Raw genomic sequence first — 27752 nt, forward strand, 5'->3', positions numbered from 1 at the left:
GATGGGGATATCGACCAGTCAAAAAAGTATAACGATATTCAACTCGCGAGTACAATTTATTTGGACTAATCCGGGATAGGATACAGTCATTCTGTTGACATTTCTAATCAACGCATCCATCCGGACAATGGCGCTATCTAAAGCATCTAGAGACTGTGACCCTTCTAGTGACCTATTGATCGATCCCATACATCTCGAACTCGCTCAAGGAAGTTTCCGATGTCCATTACTTTGATTTGTCATTATTTGATATTAGCTGGCTGTTTTTTTTTTTTTTTTTTTTTTTTTTTTTTGTTCAGTCTTTCGCAAATCGCGCTCAAATGAATAACGAGCTTTCTCATTGCTTGATATAAAAACAATACCCTACCGTACTATACTGCATCCGGTTAACGCCGGGTAAACCGCATGATGCGGGTTATGCGGGTTAGTATTTCACGCACAAACGGTTCAAAACTGTTCCAGCTCATCTTGCGTTTTAGGCACCGCAAGATGCGCTTTATAAACCGCATGATGCGCTTTTAAACCGCAAGATGCGGTTTTTGAGAGTTTTGGACCAGTTCGTATCCCATAGTACGCTATGGTGTACACTTGCTTTCTCCTGCACTTTGTCATGTTCGTATAAGAAATAAATATAATTACGCAATATGAATAAAAATGATACAATACGGTGCAAAAATGTTGAAAACTTGAAACAGAATGAGAAATAATCATGGCTGAAATTTTCGAACATCTATAATTTTGCAATAGATGTAATATGTAAAAAATATATGTGAAATATATGTGTACTTTACGTGACCTTTATGTTAAATTGATCTAAAGACTAGACAATTCATTTCAGCAAAGGTAACAAAGCGTATGTTAGATATATTATCTTAAAGGTAGTTTTGCACGTTTGATCAACAGAAAGTAATGGCACAACGTCATTTATTCGAATAACGTAGAATATAGACTGGACTCGTCGTACGGTAAGGAAAATCATTTTTAGATAAATGGTAACCTGTGATTAAGATTAACAAAACGGCAACGTTACTATCTTTCTACAGATAAAGTATTATATCAAAAAATTTAAAGCGTAAAATAATTCCCAAGTCTCAAAATCAGCTTGAAATATTCGAATCTCTTTAATCATGATCAAATGAGCCGCATCATGAGAAAACCAACACAGTGCATTTGCGACCAGCATGGATCCAGACCAGCCTGCGCATCCGCGCAGTCTGGTCAGGATCCATGCTGTTCGCTTTCAAAGCCTATTGCAATTAGAGAAACTGTTAGCGAACAGCATGGATCCTGACCAGACTGTGCGGATGCGCAGGTTGGTCTGGATCCATGTTGGTCGCAAACGCACTATGTTGGTTTTCTCATTGCGCGGCTCATTAATATCTTAAAACAAGCACACGTACTTATATATTTTTTCACCATATTAAAGCTCATATATATATATATATGAGTCACGAGAAAATTCATTAAAATCTACATTGTAGAAAAAAATCTATTTGAGAGAATGTCGTCAAAATTGTGGTTTTTCCATACGCTACAAGTGTAAAATTTGTGTGGGGTCCAAAGTTAGTAAACAACCAAGCACACGACACTATCTTGTTTATTTGTCAATTTTCAAGTGCATTCTAAGTTGTGGAAAATCACGGTTTAATCAAATTCCACATTGTAAAAACAAAAATTGAACCGAACGTGCAAAACCATCTTCCAAGATTTGTCACAATATAAAATTTACACGTAATATCGAAAGGCAATGTGTATATATATGCACTGATAGTAACAAAGAAAAGTATATGTGGATCGACTTATTACCTGCACTGCCTTGGCTGGGTATAATCAAGTTATTAAAGTATCCATCAAATCTCTGCTGTGAAAACCCCGTCACTGGAAAATAATGACATAAAAAAATTAGTAAAACAGTTGTGGGGGGCGTACGCTATAGAAAGAAAATTTTATATGAAAAGGAAAGCTGATCTTCTACGTGAACTAGATTAAAGAAAAGATTTTGCTCTATTCCACTCAGAGTTTTTTTGGGTAGTAACAATTCATTTACACGACAATGTAAAAAAAAAAAAACAAATGAGAAGCCATTATATACTTATTTTCGCAATTAAGTGACTCATTTATCAATATATTTTCAAAAGGTTATAATATATTTGTGAAACATTTACACCAGATTTCATGGAAATTCTGGACGAAATTGTATTTTTACAGATCAGGAGCATTCGCACAATTTTAATCCTGTCACTTTCCATTCTGTATAAAAAAAGACATAGCGGCCGTTGTTCAGGATGTTTTTATCGGATACAATGTTCGAGGAACGGTTTAAGTAGGGCGCCGGAAATTCGAAACTACGGTGCGTAAAGATTCGAGATCAACTTCCTCTGACATATTTCGAAAATCAGGTGAGTTAGTACTGATAATCGACTACATTGGTTAATCCGGAAATAAACAAACTTTTCAGTAAAAACATGGGTTTTGCGTACAATATTCATTCGACTGCATTACAAATTCAATGACGTATAAAGTATTATAGCATTGATCTAGGAATGAAAGGTGTGCAGACTTTAAAATCAGCCATAGCCGAGTCACCATTTTGGTTGTGAAAAATAATTTTAAGATATCAGAACAAAGGTAAAAGTGTACAACAAAAAACCTATCCGTTTTTCTCGCTTTTAAAACTTCGACAACTATATATCCTGGATAAGCACTGTAGATAATATTCAAAATCAATATCACATAGATCATAAAATATATATCATAAAATATATTTCTTACCGGGTCCAAAAGAGATAAGCACACAAATACTAATAAGTAAACAGGTCTGTTGCATCGTGATCATCGTCTTTTGGTTTCTGCAATTAACATACATTTAACTGTGCTTTCTAGAAATACATTTAAAATACATGGTCAGTTAATAAATTACGAGGAAAAGTACCCTAGAATACAAAAAGTTAGCACTTCCTTGCAACTGAAATATAAAAGATATAAAGATTCGACTAAAACATGTACGTTGTGCTATTTTCAACAACAAGAAAAAAATACCATCCCATTTTCATTACATCATAATACGTTTCAACAATCTAATCTTCCTCTTCCTAATACAGTCGGAAACATTTACATAAAATGATGTATCCTCACGTTTACCTGTAGTGCAGACGGTATCCTCAGCTACGTGTTTTATCGTTGCAAATTTTCATACGATTTCAATGCAAACAGTACTTAAATGAAAGAAATAAGTAAGTTTCCAAAACAAAGCATTCATCCAGATGATACTCCTGTAAACATCCTTGTATGACTCGATGTAAAATGTCCTAGAAGATCAAACAGCCCAATCATAATTTCTTTAAGTCGCACCTCTATAAAACCACATGCCATAATCAATCAAAACTATTTATAAACGTAAAAACAAGGATTTTCCTCTGGTTACCAAAATGTATCATGATAATGTGTAGGTATTTTCAATGTTCATGTCATAACTGTATATCCTGTATAGACGATGTTTGGACGGACTACTTTTTGACAAGCGTGTGGTTACTCCATTGGACAGTCTGATTGGTCTAGAAATATAGAGCCTAAAATACACATTACAGCTAAGTCACATCCTTCTATACTAAGCAGCTCTAATTTGTGTCCTTCAAATGCTGTATGCAATATATCACGTACATAAACCTGTATTAAGCACCTAGCTTAGGGAGCGACAGAATCTGGCTGCTTGAGGAAGGCGGATTTTCAAGGCAAATTGAAATTGGAACAAAAACTCAATTTGGTAACTAAACGCCTGCCCAAAGCAAAAGATTGCTTAATGCTGGTGACCGCTAAGGCAGGTAATACAGTTTTAAAGCTTGAGTGTATGGATTCATTTTTCATTACAAATGAAAATTTTGATTAATTGTTATAGAAGAAAAGTTAACAAATAAGCCAGTTTTATCCATAGATTTAAAGAAAAACCTTGAAAACTTTCAGTGCATGTTAAAAACTATGAACACTAATTTACAGGGTGATCTTGGAGATAATATGCAAGTCGTTGAATCATGTAGGTCATAGAGTGAAACCCCGATTATATCACGGTTTCCGCCAGCTCAACACTTTCTCTGAGCTAAAATGAAAGAAATGAAAGTGTAAAAAAATTGAATTAGATTAAAAGAATGAATTAAACTAAGAGACCTTTTCAATATCTTTTTGGCGAAAACAAACCCTATAGTAATCTTGACACCTCCTGTCCCGGTTATACCTATGTAACTTCTATTCCGATTTTATTTCAACTAGTCGCACTATTGCAGAGTTTAGTGCATCCTATATTCAATCCCAGCGACCGTGTCAGTGTTGGATAGATGTTGGTAAATGATCGGAAAATCGATAGATTGGTCCGACAAAAGCCCGATCTTTTCTACCAGAAACAAAAAATATAAGTCATACCAATTCGTTTTCAAAAATGATAAATATTGTGTGTGTAAGATGAGAATGTCTGAGAATGTCTTCAGTCAATACCTAATGGTCCAATATCGGCTAGAAGTCGTTAGGCGGGCTCTCCTAAGTATTGATGTTTTACCACATCCTGGTTTTACATACGTCAATTGACTGATGTATTTTAACGTCTACTCAAAAGAATAAAAGGATATGATTAAACACTGTCATTTCGTAATATTATCAAGATTATTAAGATTTCTTAAATCATTTGATAAGTTATCGAAATTGTGACGTGCTATTTTGAAACTTTGACGTGGTAATAATATGTTTGCACTAACACGATCTTAAAATAAGGAATGACTAGCAGAGGACAATTATAAACCTTATCCGCTCACCTGTACTCGAGACAGTTCAGTAGCTAAGCCTCTGATATATTATGTATATGATGTAGAATTCAAAAGAAAATAAAAGAAAGAAAAGAAAATTAAAAAGAGATGAGGGTGTGAGGAAGAGGGATGATATAGCCGTCTTCCAATTTGAAAAACAGTTAACAAGAACGCTATCTTGTAAGAGCAGGGCGATTTTGGTCTCCAGAAAATCCTTTAACTTTTAGAATATATAGCTCAGTAAAAAGACTAAAATGTCACTGTTGGTTTGCGAGGCTTGATTACAGAGATTTGTGTATATATATGAACCAGTACCAATGTGTAGTATAATTACATATCAGGCAGCATCGAAACTAATCGTCTTGGATTAGTAGACTTGTTGTGGAATATACACAATCGTTTGTACTGGTAGGCGCTAGGCGCTTTGCCGTATTTGGTCTGAAGAATTGTGGTGGTGATTGGTTGGTAAAAATTCTCTTTTCTATATCAATTTTTCATGTGAACTTGTATCTTCACGTATCTCGTGTGTGAGAAAGTCAACTATACTTATATAAAGCTATGTGCACTTAAAATCTGGCTGGTCGATAAACTACCTTGAATCATTTAGCCCCGATCTGGGAAAGCAAACAAGAGAATGCATAAACTTTTGTTAACTTATCGACTTCCAATTTCTTCTTATTCAACCCATCGCCCACTATTCCTTCTATTTTGATTTTGAGTCTCGAGTCTTCCTAGGCATTTTTAAATAAAACATCTAGGATGGGTTAGATATCAGACGTTATCAAATTTTACTTGCTTTGTAATTTTACTGTGTCAAAGATTAACTGCATTTTCAGAGGAGCGCAAATATGAAATTTATTGTAAACTGATCTACCTCTTATCAGTAACAAATTGCTCAAATAAAACAAACTTGGGACAATAGATAATCTTACGTTGGCAACATTAATTACAATTCCAACCATAAATGATGAAAATGCTAATCTGCTAGACTTAAAATAATCGCGACAACCCTCAAACGCGCGTGGAACGCAACCTGTCCGCCTACAAACTTCTTTTGCAAGGTTAATGACAAGTTAACATCAACAAAACATTTATGTATTTGCCAAACAAAACTGAAATATGATATATATCTTATTTGTATGTAAACTTTAATTTTATTTGTACCCAAAATATTAAAACTATCTACACTGTCATTATTTGCTTTGAAACAAAGCTTTGTTACTTTGTCATATTCATCCATAGAATATTATTAGAAATGATTAAATCAGTTACTTTAAAGAGCTTACCATGAGAAAATAGTTTCGTTTCAGTTTTTCGTTGACTACAAACAATAGAATTAAATGTCTGTTTTCTCTTTTTCAGAGTTTCCATCTCAGGTCTATAGTTTTGTAAATTTCTCTTATTCAACTGGGGACGTACTCAGCGCAACAACGTGTGTTAGTAATAAGGTTAACAAAGTTGAGGGCTTCAATGCAAGTAATAGACATATAGGCCTACCAATGAACTCTTTAAACTGTTGAAAAACGGCGTTAAACCCAAAACAAACAAACAAACAAACCAATGAACTCTTTAAACAGGGCTACTGTTGTCATAGACTTGGACAAACCAATCACAACATCAGCCTTTGAATACTATGTGCTTAGATATAGGTATCCAAAGGATCTTTTAGAGTATTTATTATTTTTGCGGTCACGGAGTACGTTCATTTTTTATGTACAAAAAAGGTTTCGCTTCATTAGGTACGAAGTGGACGTTAATGTTTTTCATTATTATCTTTATTTCCTCCATAACTGAAGAGCATTTACATGATAAATATATAAGTACAGGAAAGTAACACATTATAAACACAATATAAATAAGTACATTTGTCATAAATAACAAAAGCCCTTTACAGTTGGACGCTATAATTTCCTCTTTTAAAGTGGTGATAGACACATTTCTTAACTTTATCCTGCTGGCAGCAAGTGATTCTTCCTTTGCGACCAGTGCAGATCAAGATCAGCCTGATCATGGTCTGCAGTGTTCGCTATTCAGTCAGTAAATTTTCAGTGAACACCCCTTTGAATCATAAGTAGAACTGCCCAAACGGAATGGTGGACCAGTCCATTTTTGAAATTTAGCAGGGTAAAGGTTAAACAGATTAGACTGAACTGAACTAAACTGAACATGCGATACTGCTGTACAACGGTAAGTCAATGCGTTAACGTTGATTTGTCAACGCAAGTGAAGTTACAAACATCAGTGTTGCAAAACAAACGATCTTTTGAAAAATCTTCACAAAATTCAGTTGATTTACTGACAAAAAGTAACAATTGGTTTGCCACTTTTTATTTCTACTCTGTATTCTATGGTCAGCAAAACTATTAAATAGACATTGTCAATGCATTTCACGTAAAAATCAATAAAATGCATCAACATTTGGTATAGTTTGATAACTTAAAAGACTTTCGTAAAAACCCCATATTTTTAACAGTGTATAAAAATGTACACGTTACTTTGATAAGTAAATCCCCAATTTACATCAGTAAACAAATGAGCCCTTTACTTCGATTAATTTCTTCAGACCCTTATACTTTTTGTCATTATACTATCACTTGGTTCTTTTACATTGAACGGATAATTTTTTTATCACTTAAAACAAGGAAATGAGAAAGATATTTTCTAATGTGCGGATTAAACAACTTAACTTGCACTGCGATTCAAAAATTTCGAGTAGCATTTCGAACTTGTCATAGATAACCTTACCATGTGCAGATCATGCTGTTAAAAAGTTATTTAAGTGTTTTATATGTCTAAGAGTATGAAAGAGGATATAATGACGCGTGTAGGGTAGGAATAACCCTTGGAGACACTGACGGTAAGATCAGATTCAAATTATCTTATTGGCTGGAAAATCTCATAACGTGAAAAAAACGTACGCATTGAATCAGAACAGCTATGACATCGTCTTAAGCTGTCAAAACTTGATGAAGGCGAAGAAGAGAAAACTGCATATAAAAATACCAGTTAAGTCAATCATTCACTAATCATGAAATTTCTGCCTATAACCATTCATTAAATCATGACAAATTAGCCTTAAATTCTATTTTCAAATAACTCGATGAAGAAATATATAAAAATATTTTTCACTGATATCCTTTGTCAAAATAAATAACATCATAGTCAAACATTCAGATGCTATGGCACTTGCAATGTATCGGATAGCCTAACCGTCAAATTCAAACATTTTAACGACTTTGGCTTTATGCACAACATATTTATTCCAGTGAGCATTTGTAGTCATCATGCAAGCAGGACCTGACTCAGTCGGTTTCATTACAATAAATATAAATCCTAGCCCGATCTGCGAACAAATGAAAACGGCTTTGAACAGAATTTATCCATGTATAAAATGCGTCTTTCGCAAATTTGAAATAGATATCGAGATTTGAACTCTTGGCTAACACGGTTTGTTTGTTTTTGTTTGTTTGTAAGTTTATTTCGCATGTTTGATTGTCAGTGGCAATGAAAACAAAAATCAAGGATGGTATAAGTCTAGGCCCTTAAAGGTCATCTGCATTAACAGCAACAACATCATTAAAATGGCAAAAAATGATGGTATGATGTTTAAGTGTGAAAAATTATATGTATTTAGTGAATTGTCGAACTATAAGAATGGAATATATTCGCATAGAACATGAAACTTTTCGCCATGATTCTTCAGTGCTCGTTGCGAATTCAGGTTTTATTGTGTACGCTGTAAATTGTCTGCATAATGCGTAAGCACTAGCATTATCTCGTTGAATCGCTTTAGGCCTTTGAATTTGGGTATTTGACATTTTTAAAGGTTTAACTTTACTTTCATTTTATTCAGTCACAAATACTATTAGGCAAAAAAATGTGTACTGGTATATATTCAGTGACTTAACATAATACCTGTATCATTTTGAATTGCATTACTGCACCATCGAATACGTAGAAAATGATCTTCATTAAAATAAATGTATCATTGCTGATGCGATAAAAGAGTTTACATTGGAAAAACTTAAAATCAGCCGCACTTACCTCAAATAATTTATCTTTATCTAGAATAAGGTGACTCCTATAAGGTCCTAGATTTCAAGAACTGTTGGAATGTGATATCGTTATGATGAATTATCAACTTTTTGATATGTGTGAAATGACTGAGAAATTACTGAAAGTATGAAATTGGTCTTTCATACCTCGCATACAAATGTCTAAATTGTTTAAGACGACAGATAAAAGGAAGTATATATACCGTAACCAGATAACGGCTGATTCAGCTTAGCAGAATGATACCGATTATAAACCGGGCCTTCAAATGGATTTAAAGTAGTACCATCCCGAACCTGATAACATATTCTCGGAAACGCTACGACTTACTTCATATATAAAGGAAATACAAGTATGCTTGGGCGCATTTATTCATTCTTTAGCATAGATACAGATTTATAAGGTAAGGATTTTTATCAATGATTTTTTCTACGACCAATGATAAATTCTAAAGCCAAATTAATGTAATGTTACCAATTAGGAGTTTCATACTGATATTGTTATTAGTTCGAGGACTGTTTATACGGCCAACGACTGACATTACGGCCGAGGCCAATGCCTAATATTGAAGTCAATATGAAAGCATGTAATTAATGACTACCTTATTAATTTACTTTATAATAGTTATTTAATTTACTTTATGATAATTATTAAAAGCTCAGTCTATTATTAACTACAAAATACCACAAAGACATTTCTTATTTAAATGTTGCCTGAATGCCAACCTTATAGTCATGATTACTTTCAAATCAGACTAACCTTAATTGTCTTCTTTATGATGAAAAATATCGCTGCCAATTTCAAGTTGTAATCAGACACTCGTCAACAACCAAGTAAACGCATTCCTGTTTGAATCATTTTGATGTTACCCATGGCAGTGGGAGGGTGTCGGAGAGGAAATCCCCTCCCGCTGATGCGAGTGTGGGCCGAGAATTATTTTTTTTAGAAAAAGAGAAATGGAGGTTTCTTGGGAACATATCATATCATACTTATTATTATTATTATTATTATTATTTTTATACATCAAGCTGTAACAAACGGCTCGGAATGGAATTTAATCGATATTTCACATTAGGATATGAACGTTACAGCCTCGGAGGACGGGATGGGAGCTGTTAGTTTTGGAAACGTACAAGGACGAAATTTTGAATTCATAAATGAAACAATCTGAACTCATTTTCCTATCTTATTTGTTGTACACCTCCTGTAAACTTTGCATTCATATAGAAATAAAGTACATAATTGAGCCACACCATGAGAAAACCAAGACAGTGCATTTGCGACCAGCATAGATCCAGACCAGCCTGCGCATCCGTGCAGTCTGGTCAGGATCCGTGCTGTTCGCTAACGGTTTCTCTAACTGCAATAGGCTTTGGAAGCGAACAGCATGGATCCTGACCAGACTGCGCGGATGCGCAGGCTGGTCTGGATCCATGCTGGTCGCAACACAAACTTTGAAATTTGACACACTACTATTTAATTCAGTTTCAGTAGGCCATATCAGCTATGGTATAAATGTTTTTAGTAGTGAAGCGAACAAGATGTTTTCTTAAATATAGGATATGAAACCATTTATAAAAGAAACAGAGTCCGAGTCTACGGTAAATAAAATTATTACAATGCCAAGGACGCATAAGTTTGCACAGTCATATATGGTAACATTGTCCCAACCCCCGTACCACGCCTGGCCATTTTGCTGTAACTTCAAAAACAAGAAAGTAGGTCAGTAGGTCACAATTAAGACTATTCAAGATGAGCATTGAAATCTGTATCAAACATTGTACATGTGGTCCAAATTTCTTTGCTGTAACTTCAGAAATAAGAAAGTAGGTAAGTAAGTCACGATTAAGACTATTCGAGATGAGTATTGAAATCTGAATCAAACATTATACAAGTGGTCTAAATCTCTTTGCTGTAGCTTCAAAAATAAGAAAGTAGGCCAGTAGGTCAGAGTTGAGAATATTAAACAAGAGTATTGAAATCTGTATCAAACGTTAGAAACGTGGTCCAAATTTCTACGCTGTACCTTCAAAAACATGAAAATAGGTCAGTAGGTCAGGATTAAGACTATTTAAGATGTGCATTGAAATCTGCATCAAAAATTATATTTATGGTCCAAACCAATTTTTTTTTTGCCATTGCTTGAAAAACAAGGGACCACACGGGCGTGGTCTATATTGACCCCAGGGTCATGATTTGAACAATCCTGGTAGAGAACCACTAGGGCATGCCACATACACAAATATCGTTGTTCACAAGCATATATAATGTTAAATATTATCATTACCAAAATCGTTCAAATATGACAAAGAAGCTGCATTTTAACAAATTTAGTCCTTCATCAAGCAATTTTGAAAAATATAAGGTAATGTAAGCGATATAATTAGAATTAAATCATATTGCTGTGAAAACCAGGCGCACTTACCTTAGTATAAGTAAAAGTCACATATTCACGCTACACGTCTGTCATTAGCTTTTAACTACCTGAAATTGCATAAACAGTTACGTAATGCTTAATCACACCTTGATACTAAAAGATTTTAAAAGTTTCTTAAGCCTCCGCGTGTATATATGGTTTGATAAATTATCAAAATTTTGATAGAAGTTTGACATATCGCTCGTAGTGCGAAATTATTCTTCCAAAACGGACACCTTTTAATTGATAAATTTGCGTTACTCGAAAACTACATGTCGTTATTTGGATGTGACAAGAATTTAAGATGGGTAGAAAAATAAAATAAATCAGGATGTAAAATGGAATATTTCCGATTGTTCACGCCTCAAGTTACGCGGTTCTATATCCTGGGAATTAGACACAAACCCGGATCTGACTAAACATTATCACTGATAGAAATATGATGTAACTCCTTTGAATGAATAAATTATCTCCAATGTATGAAAATGACACAGCAAAATGTCTAAGAAATACTAAATATTCAGCCGCATCCACTACTAAATATTATTCAAATAAATGTTTAAACGTCTACGTGATAATGAATATGTTTTTGAACAATTCAAAATTTCATAAAAGACACCAAGCGGTGTTTTCGCAAAACACGAGTTATGAGATATTTATGGCGTGTTATGTGTTGCAATATTATGTGTTTTTATAAATATAGCATATTATTTTTATGTTTATTCATTCCCATAAAACATTATTTTGTAAAACAGAAATATTTGTTTAATATAGTTCTACCAAAATATTCATTCAATAATTTAGATATTTGTATTCAATCATAAGAAATATTTATTGTAAAACAAAAATATTTTTATATTAAAACAAAGATATTTGTTTATTTGACAAAATATCTATTCAATACTTTTATATTTGTATTCAGTTTTCAATCTTGTCAAATATTTGTTCAATATGCCAATGATTTTGGATAAAACGTTGGCAATAATTGTCCTGTGTCATAGTATTATTTATTGTATCTTTCGAAGTGTTTATTTTATCGTCTAAAATAATTGTTCAATAATTTGTATCTTTGGAATTTTGACGTTTTGTTACGATGGATTTCATTGGTCGTCATCAAACCAATATGGCAGCGTCCAGGTAAGGCACTGCGCCCCCCTATGGAGGGGGGCAAGGTGTCTGTCGGAAGGTGTATGGAAAAGGTTTGTCCAAGGGGGTCTTTTCGGGCCAAAATGCCTTCTATAATCTTGTCCAGGAGGGCGACTGTCCAACCATGAACTGGAAATAGCTTTTCCAAGGAATATTTTTCGGCCTAAAATGCCTTCCACAGCCTGTCCATTGGGTCTGTCGGAAAGGGATCTGTAAAACTGTCGGCAGTTTGTCCAAAGTGGGGGGTGGGGGGGGGGGTCTTTTCGCACAAAAATGCCGTCTATAATCTTGTCTTTGAGTGTGTCCGAGAGCAGATTGTCCAAGCTATGGTATCTTTTTGGCCAAAAACGCCCTCTACTCGTATAATCTTGTCCGTGAGTACGTCCGAGTTGGTTGCGGGGATGAAAGGGGGTGGGGGCTAGTCCTGCAAACAGTACGTCCAGGGGTCTTTTCTGTCAGGAATGCATTCCGTAGACTTGTCTTGGGGATTGGTAAATATTTCAAACTGATAAGTTTTCATTCAGTTGGTGGGAATACGTAAAAAAGATAAAAACAATATTTGTATTCAAGTAAAGCTATATACAGTGGCATACACAAGTAGAAAATCAATCAGACAGTATTTGTGGAAAATGTTTTAGAGATCAAACATGAAATAGTAAAGATACAGCTGTATGAATGAGCCTAATCTGATAAATTATCGGTATTCATATTTAGACTATTTATCCCTACTATTGTTTTCTTAGTACAGATATATCAGCTATTTTTTCTGCAGATTAACAAGATGTTCATTTGCAACATGTTTGTACTATTTCAGCAGAATGGACCTCTCAATATAAATTTCTGTAGAGATATTCCCTTAGACTAATGATCGATTATCGCAATATAAAATGTGCAAGTGTGAACAGAGATGATAAAAATATTTCTGCTCTAACAAAATTGAATAGGTTGTTTGACGGGGATTGCCCGTGTAGGGGGCAATGCGTCTTTTCAGAAAACTTGTCCGGGTGCGTGTTTAGGAAAAATACCTTCTGTAGGTTGTCCAGTGCATAGGTGCCTGTCCTGGGGGTCTTTTTACACGGCTTGTCCAGGAGGTGATTTTTTTTCAGAAAAAAAAAAGCCTTCCACAGGGTGTGCCCGTCCAGAGTGGTGAGGATCTTTTGAGACGGCTGATGGTCCAAGGATGCCTGTCTAGGAGGGTCTTTTGAAGCGGCTTGTCCAGGGGTCTTCATCAGGAAAGATGGCTTCCATAGGTTGTCCAGGGGGTGCCTGTGCAGAGGGGTCTTTTGAGATAGCTTGTCCAGGGTGTTTTTCAGGACAAAAAGCCTTCCATATGGGGTGCCTGTCCAGGGTGGTGAGGATCTTTTGGGTATGTTTTTCAGGAAAATGCTTTCCATTGGTTGTCCAGGGGAAAGGGGTGTCTTAGTGGGTCTTTCGCGACAGCTTGTCCAGAGGGGCGTTTTGTTCTGGAAAAATGCCTTCCATAGGTTGTTCAGGGGGTACTTTCTATCAAATTATTTGTTAATGGGGATGTCTTCCCTGCTTATATTTGTCCAATGGGGTGTTTTAGGGGTGTCTTAGGGGGTATTTATGGTTGAAATGCCTTCCATTGTGGTTGGAGTTGCGGACATTTTCTGTTATAGCCCATTCAAATGACCCGTTACAATTAGAAAACCTTCCCAGCATTCACATATTGAACAAACATGCTGTCTGCATATAATGGATATTTCTGAACATTGCACAAAAATAGTCTTAATTACAAAAAGAAATGTTTGTATGACTGAATAAAAAATTCGAAATATTAAATGATTATTTCGTCACAGAAGTTTTGTTTTTATATTCAAATGAATATTTTCCAAGAATGAACAAAAAAATTAAAAGTATTGAAGAAATATTTTTCCACATAAAACATATTTCTTTGATTTTACTATTTTACAGGATTGGATAAAAATATTTAAATACTGAATAAAAATATTTACACTATTGAACTTTTATTTTTGGTAAATTTTGTTTTTAATATTTTTTACAAGGTTTAATAAATATGTAAAAAGGCCATATTTATAAAACACATAATATAGAAAAACATTACTTTCATAGATATTCATTGTAACTCATTTATCAATTTAAACCCATCTCGTTTATTTTGTTTAGCCAGAATTTGAATATTTGGCATCTCACGATGTACTTTCTCAAATCCTTGGCGAAAACGTTACCTACCTACGGTGGCACAGAGGGGACATAGGAAATATTTTATTTATCACGTGTTAGCTAACACGTGCGAACGTGTTAATTAACACGTGCGCATGTGATAGCTATCACGTTCGCACGTGGTAGCTAACACGTTCGCATAGGAAATATTTTATTTATCACGTGCGCACGTGATAGCTATTACGTTCACATATGAAATATTTTATTTATCACGTGTGCACGTGGTAGCTAACACGTGCGAACGTGATAGTTATCATGTGCACACGTGTTAATTAACACGTTCGCACGTGTTAGCTAACACGTGCGCACGTGATAAATAAAATATTTCCTATGTCCCCTCTATGCCACCGTACCTACCTGATAAAATCATTAATATGAACAAAAACGAGTAAAAATGGTCGTAACCTTTTAAAAGTATTTTATCATTATTATATTAATTAAGTGCCCCGAGTTATAGTGACACTGACTGTCCCAGTGACATACATTTTTATACCATTTGGGAATGATTTAAAACATCTAAAATAACATAACGCTACCTATCATGTGATAAGATCATAAAGCAATCTTCGTACTTTTCATTTTCGGGGTGCTTTAATTGAGGGCTAAAAATAATCTACAGTTTTATTACACTTGATAAATCTTCTATAGCAACACTTACATTTTTACCCAATTGATTGACACTTTTAGAATTTGCATACATTTAGCAAAATATATTAAAAATAACTTGTCAAATCTGCAACAAAACCAAATGATACAATCATGTACTAGTTATTATAATAGCTCATCGTATTTTAAAAGGTCGCAAAATACATTTATTAACAAGTTATTGCATTTAATTATATAGGTAGCGCACAATTTTATAACATATTGGAATTATATAAAAAAAAAATCAAACTGCATTTTTGAAAGGGTCATATGTGAGTCATCTTTAAGCCCGGATGTTAGATAGAGTTTTGCATCACCGTTAAATTCGCCCGAAACCCAGTCTGTAATAAAAAGGTTAATATCTTTGCATTGGGAAATATGCACTCCTTCTTTAGCGGAAGAATATTGTGCTCCTAAAGTCGCACTGTATTTATACAACGCTAATAACCTATAAATAGCGAACTACATCTTTGTAGTTGTTTCGTGCAGTAATAATATGCGTTGTGTGAAATTACAAGAAAAAGGCCATACACATTTTATAGGATATAAAATTTTATCCTTTACTGTCCGCAAATAACAAATCAAGCCATTTTTAGCATTTTCATGCCTTGAACAAATCACCGAATTACCCGTATTCTGGCTGATCTGGCGTTTTGAATTTAGCCAATAAAAGAAGACGTAGCCACATTTAAAAAAGTTTTTGATCCCTAATGTGTACTTCCGTATTTCCTAAACTTTTAAAAAAATAATAAATTAAAACTATATTTATGTTATATACCAATACAGAAACGGGTTTATTTATATTTGGAAGTTTGCAACATTTTCACCACCATTTTCTGCTACTTTACCCCCAAACAGTCATACTCGAAGGAATTAAGGGCTATGTTTCGGGTGTATACAATGTTATGTGGCTAAGGTATTAGATCACTAATAGTAATGTTTACAAAATGGCCTTTGCTTGGTATATTCTAAAAGGTAAACGTGTTTTGCACTATTTTGCAATTTTTAAACAACTTTTATCGTGCCGTTTTTTATAAATTTTGTATACCGGTAACTTACGGTATCTCCTTAAGCTCAAGTAGAGACAAATTTCAAAGTGATAGCCACTATCCAAAACGTTTGCAGAGAACTCATTTTACCATTAATTTTAATAAAAGAAACATCAAACTATTGGTAAACAATTATAAAACACAAAATAAAAATGTCAATATCATTTTTTCTATGGTGCCTCAAGTAAACGGATTTAATGAGACAGAATTCATACTTCAACATTGAAAAAATAAGGTCGAATGCTGTGTTTCTGTTTTGAATTTTGCTTACTCCATTTAAAAATAACCTTAGGGCAGACGTAAAACCTACCTAAATTTCTTCCATAATATATAATCTAAGAGTGAAAGCAAAATATAGAACTTTCACCGCGTGTAACTCAATATTTGTAAAGATGTGTAACTCTACCCCTTCTGTTTAAGTAGTAAATTCACTTTGAACACCAAGAAATAGCTTATAAATAGCGTTAGCGTCATACAAATGTTAAAGTTTACGTACCACCCCAAATATTTTCAAAGTCCATTGAGATATTGCTTTCATATTTTGCATACTTGTTTACCATCATAACCCCAGTCTGTAAAAAGGAGGAGGCAACTCTATCAAGCATTTTGACTGAATTATGGCCCCTTTTCGACTAAGAATATGCTTATTGTAATGTTAAAGTTTTACTCATAGCTTAAACTATCAAGCACTGAGAATAGTCGAGCGTGCTGTCAAATGACAGCTCTTGTTGTACAAGAAATCAATAATAAGTCTTGAAAGAAGTAAAAACTTTCTATAAAAAAGGAAAATAAGGAAAAAAAATTTGGTTCCAGTAGGGCTTGAACCTACGCCCCCTAAGAATTGCAGTAAAAGTGGGTTTATGGTAGGAATTGAATACTCTTCAAAAAGGAGGTTCTCTATTAGTGATCTAATACCTTAATATCCCGAATTGTTTGGTCCCTTTAGGAATTTCGTTTTTTATCATTATGCAAGATAATTCGGACCAGAACAACAGCTAATCCGTAACGAAACATATAAACAATCGGATAACCCCACATCTCATTGACTTATTCCGGTCTCTACTGAACAAAAACTAAACATTTTCCTTCCGATATAGATATAAAATCAATGACAAATTTTCGTCATTCTGGTCGTTCACACATGACATTAATGTTTTCGTTTTATTGACTAAATCAAGAAGGAAAATGTGCTATCTACATCTAAATAAAGTCAATTTTGCATAAAGCATATTTAAAGCTAATTTAATTTTTTACGCTATCATAAAATTTGAAGACGAGTGAAAAAACTATGCTCACTTACCTTACAGAAAGTTAATGAGTCACATATCTACACTAGACGTCTGACATTAAGTCTTAAATACTTTAATCTGTATAAACAATTGCGCAATGCTTAATCACACCTTGATACTAAAAGATTGTACAGGCCTCTGCGGGTATGTAGCGTTCTCCTGTTTCGTCTGATGAGTTAACTTTTGATAGAATCGCTGTAGTGCAAAACTATTCTTCCAAAACCGACACTTAAAGTTATTTGGTGTGACAAAAGCTTTAAATTGGGTGTATCAGGAAAAAAGAACACATTTAGATCAACTGTTGGGGATGTAAAATGGAATAACTCCGGTTGTGCGAGCTTCAAATTATGCGATTCTGCCCTGGAAAGTATATACAAACACGGATCTAATGATTGCCAAAAAATATGTTTGGCCTTTTTGAATAAATAAATAAATAAAAAAAATATTGATGCAAGGCACAAAGAAAGAATTTCAAGGTAAGTTTTTAATAAATTACTTTATTTTTATCTCTCACCAAGTATTCAACAGAATATACTTAAGCTGAAATTATCTACGCGATACGTCAAAACGTAAACGAATACGCGACGATGAATTTGATGACGTTATGGCACATCAGATGTTACAGTAATGGAAAACGTAATGCTTAAACATATTTTATCATTCCTTTTGTTCTATTATATTCCATAAATAGTTTGTACAAATTATACCATTTTTAACCATTATAATTGTCATCTAAAAAAATTCAGCTGGCTTTTAACAAATATATGTTATCTGATATAAAATAGAAAAAGTGGAAACTTCACAGGTTGCTCAAAAACGAAAATGTTGCAGGCTCGGTCTGAGTGAGCCTGTTCATGGACGGTAGTGGAAATGCATGCTACCGTCCACTTTAGTCACAACATGTAATGATTTTAAAGAGTCTGCTAGATGAAATGGGAAAATGGGTGTTAGCCTGACTGAGGCGATAATATTTTATTGCTCGTCTCTTGTAATGTATTTACTCACACCATTAGAAAAACCATAACTTAAATGATTAAATAAACTATACAAGAGCAAAAAAGTGAAAATGTAAGAAAAAGTTCAAAACTATTTTATCAATTAAATTTGCTACATTGCGTATAACATATATGTAATATCATAAGCTAATTTCAGTGCAACTTTTTTATATACAAGTGTAAAGAGATATCCGTGGATGGATGCGTTTATACACTTCGTCATATTTTTTTGAATTAAGATAGTAATGTTAGGTAAATCATCAGTCACATCAACTGTGATACGATCTTCTTCAGTTTTTACTCTCTTTTTGTTATAATTGGGGTTTACAATTTGCGGTATGTTCGAAATCATATAGTGTTAATATACATATTTTTTTCAATTGCTTTTAGTATGTTTTTGTCTCTTGGTTGCAAAGATTGAATGCATCGTAATATACAAAAAAATAAACACAAAAATGAATTTTTCACTCTTTGATTGGTGTTTATTATCCGAACATTATCTAAAAGCATGAAGAAGTTTATGCTTACTGTCCGTGGGGAAACTAGAATACCAAGTACTTTAACTGCTTTGGACTATGTTGATCTTAATCAAATAATATTTCTAATATAATATAACTATTTACACTTTATAGAAGTGACCAAACAGACCAGCTTCCAAATTAATATTTAAAAAATGATGATTTGATGTATCGAGGGTTAAACGCAGTACGTAAACGTCTTCTATACTTAACTATTGGGTTTAACCCTCGATATATTGGATTTGAAAGTTAGAGGTTTTAGCCAATGGAAATAAGTTTATTTATAGATATTATATCACTAGTTGGCCGTACTAGGTACAGCGTCGCACCTCATTGTGATAACCAGGATTATGTCAATAAAAAAAACCTGGTTAAAACAAGTTTGGATGAGCCTACAAATGTAATATTACCATGTACTGAACACGTAATTCTGTTATTTTGCCAAATTCATCAAGCTTAATAACCAGGACCGGTGAAAGTTACGTTCGTAAGCAGAAATGACGTCATGGCGTTTCAAAAGCGAATACCAATATCGGGTTCCGGTTTAGATCATCATGTGTAGGGTAATATAATATTTTTTTTTGTATCGATCGAAAAATATACTTAAGGAAAAGAGTGCATCTATAAAATGTGTCTAATATTAATATCGTTTCCGTAAAAGTTGAAAATTACTACGTAAATCAATTAATTTGATACAGCTTTGAATTTGTAGAATTAGTAGATTGATGCTGTATTAGGCTTGCATAATGAATCGAATAATAACATTACCATGTCCTTGATTCAGAAATTATCTTAAAGCATTATTTTACATATGACATTCATTATATTTGAAGAAATAAAACAGTCACAATGTCTTATTTCTTAGTTAGTGTCATAATATCTTATCCAAATGTAATATTATAAATTAAAGTTTCATGCTTGAATGACAGATTACACTTTACCTGTAAACAAATATACTATTAATCTTTTATGAACGATAAATAAAATTATTAATATTTATGTTATTTAAAATAACATACGTACTCAACTGCACATAGGCCTGCTAGAAAAAATAAATACTGTTATGTATTATATGTAATAGTCACATGCATATATGTCTTGATTGCATGTTTAAATTGTGTACGTGACGCTAAAACAGAGGTAAATCATAATAATAATTATTATACAATACTGGAATCTGGTTTAATAATTATGAACCATTTCAAACTATCCTCTAAACTAGTTTGTGTAAAATTGCGCGACAGAACTTTTGAACAAACAATGTACAAATGTATATGTAAAAGATTTTAGTCAATTTTAGTTCGGACAAGGAACTTTTTATCATGACTTACATATCAAATCATGATCATGACATAAGCATAATATCTATTTTGATATTCATTTTTTTTTATCTAGTTCATCTGGAGTGTGACGATTTTCGAAGGGAATTTTAACATCGATATGTATCCTGTTTTTATGTGAACAAATCACTTGATATCGCCTTGAGGTCGGCTAACACTAGATCACATGTACAACTGAACAAATCGCCTGATATTTCTTTGAGGTCGTCTATCACCAACTTTAACGTGTATTAAAATTGAAAATTTGGCGATCAGATTATTCTGAAACAAACTCTGACAGAGAATACATCTTGAAGTTGAAGGTATCATTTTATTTAATTCTTTAATGTCAGCTTGCAAAACCTTACCTTATTTTAAAAACAACATATTTCTCAAGTTTCAAATAACTGATCCATATAAAACAAAATTTAAAACATTTCAGTAATTCATGTTACGTATTTAAGAAATATATACATACTATAAATAGAGACAAGATATTTGCTTGACAGAAATATCTACCACGAGTAAACTTCAGATGCAATATTTTCACGAGTGGTATAGCCACGAGATGGTGTTCATGAGTGAAAGATATTTTGATCTTTTGAAATATCATTCTTTGACTATATTTACCTATATTATAGTTTCATAGGAGTGAAAAATATATTTGATAATATATCTACCATTCCCTGTGCAAAGTATGTTTATAAAATTCATACTTTTGAGTAACAAGAACAGAAATAATAAACAAAAATAAAAAAAAACTTAAGTGCAATTTTAATCTAAATAAATCTGGTACATGACCGAAATCAGATTGACCATTTAACCGAAGTCTCATTTCTCGTATAACTTGCGGCATAGTTATTTCAAAACTGCAATTTGAATGATAATAATAAAAAAGTCATACTTATGTTGACATTAATCCAAACAGGCATTATCATTACAACGACATTGCTATAAAAATATTGTCCTTAAAACGGTAATATTATGACTAAATTTTTTATAATTAAATTAATTATTTCAACCATTAATACCATTTAGACCAAGACAGAACTATCCCATATATACAGACAGGAACAATGTGACAGAAAATTTGATAAAAACGCAAATTTAGAGTTAAAATTGACTGTTAACTTTATTTCTTTCATTATTATCATCAGCATCATGTAATGTAAGTAAAAAAATAAATAAAAAAAATAAAAACCGACGAAATTTTATAGGAGTTAAAACTTTATAAAAACAATTCCATCTTCAAAACTTTAGTACATACCTGCAGTATTAATCACATTCGTACAATAGATGGCTTACTTTGATTCTTAAATTTATCAAATTGTTGTAACACCGGTATATAGTGTCACCACCTTTGATACTGTGAATACCAAAGTAAACAGTCCCCACTTTATATCCAGCTTTAAAATCCGTTTGACGTATTTGAGCGTCTTTATTCGTAATATGAATGTATTAAATCAATGACCAAAAATCGACATTTTGAAAGAAACTTGCGCTATTCACACTCCAGTTTTGTTCAGGTTGCTTGTGTTTAATAGATATATCTGAAATTAAGACTATTCTTCGACATGTCCAGTGCGCATGTGTGATGGATTATACAAGTGTCGGATTTACGTAACCTATACCATAAAATATTCTGACACTGTTTTCATTTGATCGGCAAATAAAGAAGGACTTTGGGTAGTTTTCATTTTTTTTTACGAAAAAGGAATAAGGTAAGTTTTATTTTCTTTGAATTTTCATGTATGCTACCCTTCACCAATATTTTAAGTCTACATGTATTTTTCAATTAGCTATTTTTTTTTTATTAATTAAGAAATGTTTAAAGAAAGGGTAAAGTTGAAAGAAGAGCTTGCTTTAGTTAAGCCTCCTGCGCTTACTAACATTATTAAGGCTTATTAAAACATCTAAAACATTGTCATCTACCACATTTTAAACAGTTGGATAAGGGGTGGGTCATGGCGTTGCTTTTGACGGTAATATCATATAGATCTACTCACTTATAAACCCCATTAAATTATAGTGGAACCTGAAACGTCAATATTTTGAAGTTCAATATTGCGCTCCTAAAGTCGCGCTCCTAATGTCGCGCAATATTTCCGCTGCAGAACTCGTGCAAATTTCTCGATACAACTCTTTTCGTTTGTGTTAAAATATTGTATTCTTTGGTTTTGGTTCGAACTGCAGTTATAGCACGAAAATTCGTATTTGCTATTGAATGTTTTTGTAACTTGTCCTATTGAAATGCGGCCTTATTTAAGAGGTAGCGATGTATATTTACATAAAAAACTTTTAGTTGTAATAGATCATATGAGAAAAAAAACATCATATGGCGGGGCAAACCTAACATTCTAATAAACACTTTGACAGTTATTTGAAAATTCATTCTAAGATGGAAATAAGTCATGCGATTTAAACAAGAATTTAAATATATTATGTTGTAAGTAACTATGTTTGTAAAATGCTTAAAAACATAATGAACATTGACCAGTATCTTTCAGAACTTTTTCATTCCACATGAAAAGCTTTAGTTTGCTGTTTAGACAGCTATGAGGAATTCTTTACACTTAGATAAATCGAACTAAGCTTATTCCGTCAAATTTGTTCAAAACACCCACTGTCAGTAATTTTAACGAACTAGTTTAATCCAAATTCAAATGAAAACAGCGATTAATACGGACAGTGTTTTATGAAGTTGCTGGAAAAATGAAATCAGTTGAAAACCGTGCTTCCTTAAGAGACCTTATCATGAACGCTGCCAGAAAATTAATTCAATAGAACGTTCGAGAATTTATTATGAACGCTGTCGGAAACTGAACTCAATTGAAAACCGTGCTCCATGCACGCTGCAAAAACACAACAGTTAAAAACTGTGCTTGCTCTGGAAAATCCATTACGAACGTAGCCGGAAATGTTAGCTAAAGACTTTGCTTAGTGAAAATGCTGCTTGCAGAACAAAGAGAAAGTTTTCTCCTTTAGATATTATGTAAACAAAGTATCAATATGTTGTCATCAGGTTCATTTTCACTAAGTGATAAAATCTCTTGAGAATATACAGAATTTATTATATATGTTTCCCAACCATCTGAAGTTAGCTACTCTCATTTTTCAGGTCAGGCATTGCTATTGATTTTCCGTAAGCTTTTCTATATGAAAAAACCCTGTCACATACCCCAGACTTGAGAAGATGACCATTAAATGATAACATGTCAGACACCAGAATGTAGTACTTTTGTATAGGCTTATCCAATCCAACAATACAGTTTTTCTTCTCTTTGTCGAACGAGTTAAGTAAACAAGATTTAGCTTACCAAAAGGTTCCTTCTAGCACATATAAAATATTCTTTTTAAGGGATATTGTTTTAGCATAATGTTACAAATGTTTGATAATGCAATGAGACAAATATGATTTGTCATTTTTTGTGCAAACTTAATTAGATCTAACTAATCTAAGTATTAACAGTTTTATCATCACGCGACTACACCAGCGAGTACCCGCGCACTTAATTAACACAAAGAAATTTCGTACATGCGTTTACGATTCGAAAAAAAATCAGGAAGTAAAGAAGTACGCAAAAGAAATGACTTGCAAAAGCTAAATGAATCACGTGACCAGGGACAATTTTATTACTTAAGGCTGATCACTACCAAATAGAATGTAAGCCTCCGCTGGTCTTGTCACAAGTAGTCCATATATAAATAGTACTGATCTTTTTTCCTTTCCTAGTGCATTTTCTCAACAGCAACGTGCTTACTTTTACCCTACCGTGTTTCAGTATGTATCACTTTGCATTCTATTGAAATCGGCATGTTCTTATCGCATTCTCGGTAAAAATGGCGGCGTAAGAATTTAATGTCTCGAAAAGAGAAATTGAAAGAAGCGAAAAGTAGTAAATTCAGCGGGTTGTATTTACCGGACTGTAGTTTTCTTATATAAAAGTTAACACCCCCTTTTCTTTTTCTTTTTGTAAAGTAGCGATCTAGTTCTTTATGGGAATATAAGTCTCTGAAAATCTGATATGCTAGAAAATGTCGGAAAGCCGTTGTGAAGTAAGTGAATTTTATATAAAATAAAGAAGAGCTGGATTTAGTGGTGTTCAGCCTTTAATTGTTTTGGCGGGAGTCTATTTTTAGATGATGCATATTCATTTCGTTAATCTCGATTCTTTACTATGATATATTTAATCGAGGAGTTACATGATTTAAACTTTATTATTGTGTCTTCTTGTTCTGTTATTTGACGTAGTTGTATTGCACTATTAAAGACTGTAATAAAGATTGATTATGCGTAAACACATATTGGGCTAGAGGCTATCTGTAATGAATATGCATGAGTCCAAGATGGCGGCGCCCTACGGGAAATCGGATTCCTTTGACGATACCCTTGTATCAATTACATGCTCAGTCAAGTGTGACATGTTCACCATAAGTGTTCCTTCTCTTGAGAAGGAACAACAAGGGAGACAATTCGTTAGTTATCCACTTACGGTTAATGCTCTCACTTCACATATTGCCATTTAACATAATGAAAATTAAATTTCAATCCCTTTAAAAGTTTCAAAGGAATTTTTTTCGCATAAAACTGCGACGGACAATTGCATAGTAATGGAATTAGTTTACCACTCCCCCACACGGGGTAGGATTACAAGCTGGCGTTTTGGTACAGAACAAATTTTGCAATCTCTGTGCATAGCATGGGCTGTGCACGCACAAACCATTTAGCGACATGAAAAATGCAAAGGAATCTTTAAGTCTCATTTTTGGGGAGGTACTCTGAATAAAATCTTAACGTCAGCAATATTGAATTGTGTGCTTCAGAAATATTTGCTTAATCATTATCTTTGAACCGAAAGTTTAGTTTTTATGTTAAAAGATGTGTTTTTTGACGATCAGCTGTTATAAAATGTACCTGCTTTATCTCGCGTATCAGTTAGAAGTGACATCAAAACAACCAGCCAGAAATTTCGACTTTTTGCCGTTCACTTTATCTGTCTGAACCTTTTAAAACCAGAAGTAAGCATTATTGCGCACTTTTTGAAATACTGTTAAACAAGCAGTTAGTCAGAATTTTAATTGCAGATCTCTTTTAACTGTCACCATTTTCCGTTTCCGCATTTTATCTATGGTATGTATGAGATTGTTTTAACCCTCTAAGCACCAATTCTGGACAAAAATATAGATAAAGCCTAGAGCCTCATTCATTAATTTCATTATGACAGATTTTGCAATTTCAATTTAAAGAAGGGTCATACAGACATTGGCTCAAATAGGACACAAAAGTTAAAATAAAAGTTACTCTGAATCAGCGACACGTAACTAGAATCTAGTTTAAGAGCAAACTATAATAAGCTAAATGTCAGACTGTATCAAAAGAAACCATAAGATAATCAACCAGTATCCATAAGTCGCGGGTTAAGTGATTCGAGTTGCGCTGTAATTATGCCCCACACCCCCTCCTTCGAAGAAGGATGGGTATATTGTTTTGGAGATGTTCGCGGGACGGTCGGTCCGTAGACAAATCGGTTTCCGGATGATAACTCAAGAACGCTTAGGTCTAGGATAATGAAAGTTGATCAGGAGCTTGATCATAACCAGCAGATGACACTTATTGATTTTGAGGGCAGTATATTTAAGGTCAAGGTCACAGTGACCCGGAACAGTTAAACAGTTTCCGGACGATAACTTGAGATCACTTGGGCCTAGTATTACGAAACTTTATTGTGAGGTTGATCATGATGAGGTTGACCCCTATTGATTTTGAGGTCAGTAGGTCAAGATCAAATTGACCAAGTAGAGTAGAACTTTTTGCCAAATATCTAGAGAATGCTTTGGTCTAAAATCACATTTGAAACGGAGGTCACTTATGACTGATAAATGACCCATTATTATTGATTTGAGGTCAGTACGTCAAACGTCAAATGCACAGTGACCAAATAGTTTCTGTTCCTTGTGCAGTTACTGAATGCATCAAGAGGGGCATTTCGTGTTCTATGAGCTCTTGTTCGATTAAAATGGGTTTCTAAGACTTTCAGTAGATTTCAACTACGTGTACAAACCATCATCATTTACTTGTCCTTCATCGTCTCACGTAGACTGAGTGACTAATATGTTTTTTGAAGAGATAGGAGAAGACGAAACATTAGAGTTTAAGTTCGGCTGGTCTATCTTAGTCAAAATCTTTATTTACTTTGCTTTGACGGCATGCGTTTCACGTTCGCTCTTTCTCTTTGACTACATTATGCTTGATTTTTTCGGCGACCTACAGTAACCTTTACTGGTTACCAAGTTATTTAGATGTGATGAAAGATGCTATTAAAGTTTAGTAAATTATCTATAGTTTTATTTGTCCATTATACCTAATGGCATGATAATAAGTGCAATTGTTCCATAGGGCGGAAAAGTTGAAGAGTACAAACGGAAGTCTTTATACGAACCAGCTCAACCGCCTTTAATTTGCTTACACAATCTAAATTGTTTATTTACTAACTAATTATAGGAACAAATAAAACAAAAACTGCTAAAGTTCTTTTGAGGGTCAGTTAACCACTAAAGTGCATCTTTTATCTCCCAGTAAGGACATTAAATCTTATGTAAAAAGAAACATACATTTTAACCCCTTTCAGACAAGACCCGCTTAAATTTCATGTTCTGGAATTTCAGCAGGTAACTGCTTATCTAAGTGTACTTAATCCCAGAAACTGACGTTTCAAACTTAGACGATCCAAATTGCTTCTGTTTGGGATCATTACGGTACTTTATACTTAAATGTTCAGTTATACTCATTACTACTATAAGAAAAATGTGCAGGTATATTCATTAGTTATATAACAAATAATGTGCAGGTATATTCTTTATTCTCATATAACAGTCTGTTAACAGTAGCAACATGATATTATTACGTACTGACATTCCTCTGGTCTCTACTATAACAAGCAAAAAATATAACAATTATTCAGGACAAGACATATCATTATCCATAGTTTAAGAAAGGATTTGGACGTCATTGAATAAGACTATATACAAACATATACCGAAATGAACCGTACAAAATGTTTGGAGAATGACAAAAGTGCAAGCTTTTATATTGCGTTGAAGAAAATGAAACATCATACATGTTATGTATCAACTAAAACAAAAACGGCAATTGTAGAAGTGTCGTAAAATATATCACAAAAAAGATATAGTAAGAGATGCATAATATGAATACAATAGATCTAAGCAGAAATCATGTACGGTGCCCCTAAAGTGACATGTTACACACTTTTTTTCCAATTAGGTAATGTGAGACTTTTTTTATTTCGTTTAAACGAAATGATTTCGT

The 27752-nt window shown here is 33.4% G+C and overlaps 1 protein-coding gene across 10 annotated transcripts in view; it reads right to left on the bottom strand.

Annotated features, from left to right (window-relative positions):
• LOC123560845 (dual oxidase-like) overlaps positions 1–27752 on the bottom strand; it is an 82176-nt gene that overhangs the window by 47766 nt on the left and 6658 nt on the right. For 6 of the 10 annotated variants that reach the window (XM_053552624.1, XM_053552618.1, XM_053552625.1 and 3 more), the window contains exons 1-2: positions 2773–2917; positions 1807–1878 (exon numbers count right to left, since the gene is read on the bottom strand). In XM_053552624.1, coding sequence (XP_053408599.1) covers positions 1807–1878; positions 2773–2866 — 166 coding nt within the window. In that variant the 5' untranslated portion in view covers positions 2867–2917. Of the gene's footprint in view, positions 1–1806; positions 1879–2772; positions 2918–3141; positions 3472–11268; positions 11328–21692; positions 21711–27752 lie in introns of those variants that run through there. The other 4 variants (XM_053552622.1, XM_053552620.1, XM_053552623.1 and 1 more) reach the window with 3 other exon arrangements.

The sequence above is a fragment of the Mercenaria mercenaria genome, chromosome 10 (assembly GCF_021730395.1).
Source record: "Mercenaria mercenaria strain notata chromosome 10, MADL_Memer_1, whole genome shotgun sequence".
NCBI classification, from domain to species: domain Eukaryota; kingdom Metazoa; phylum Mollusca; class Bivalvia; order Venerida; family Veneridae; genus Mercenaria; species Mercenaria mercenaria.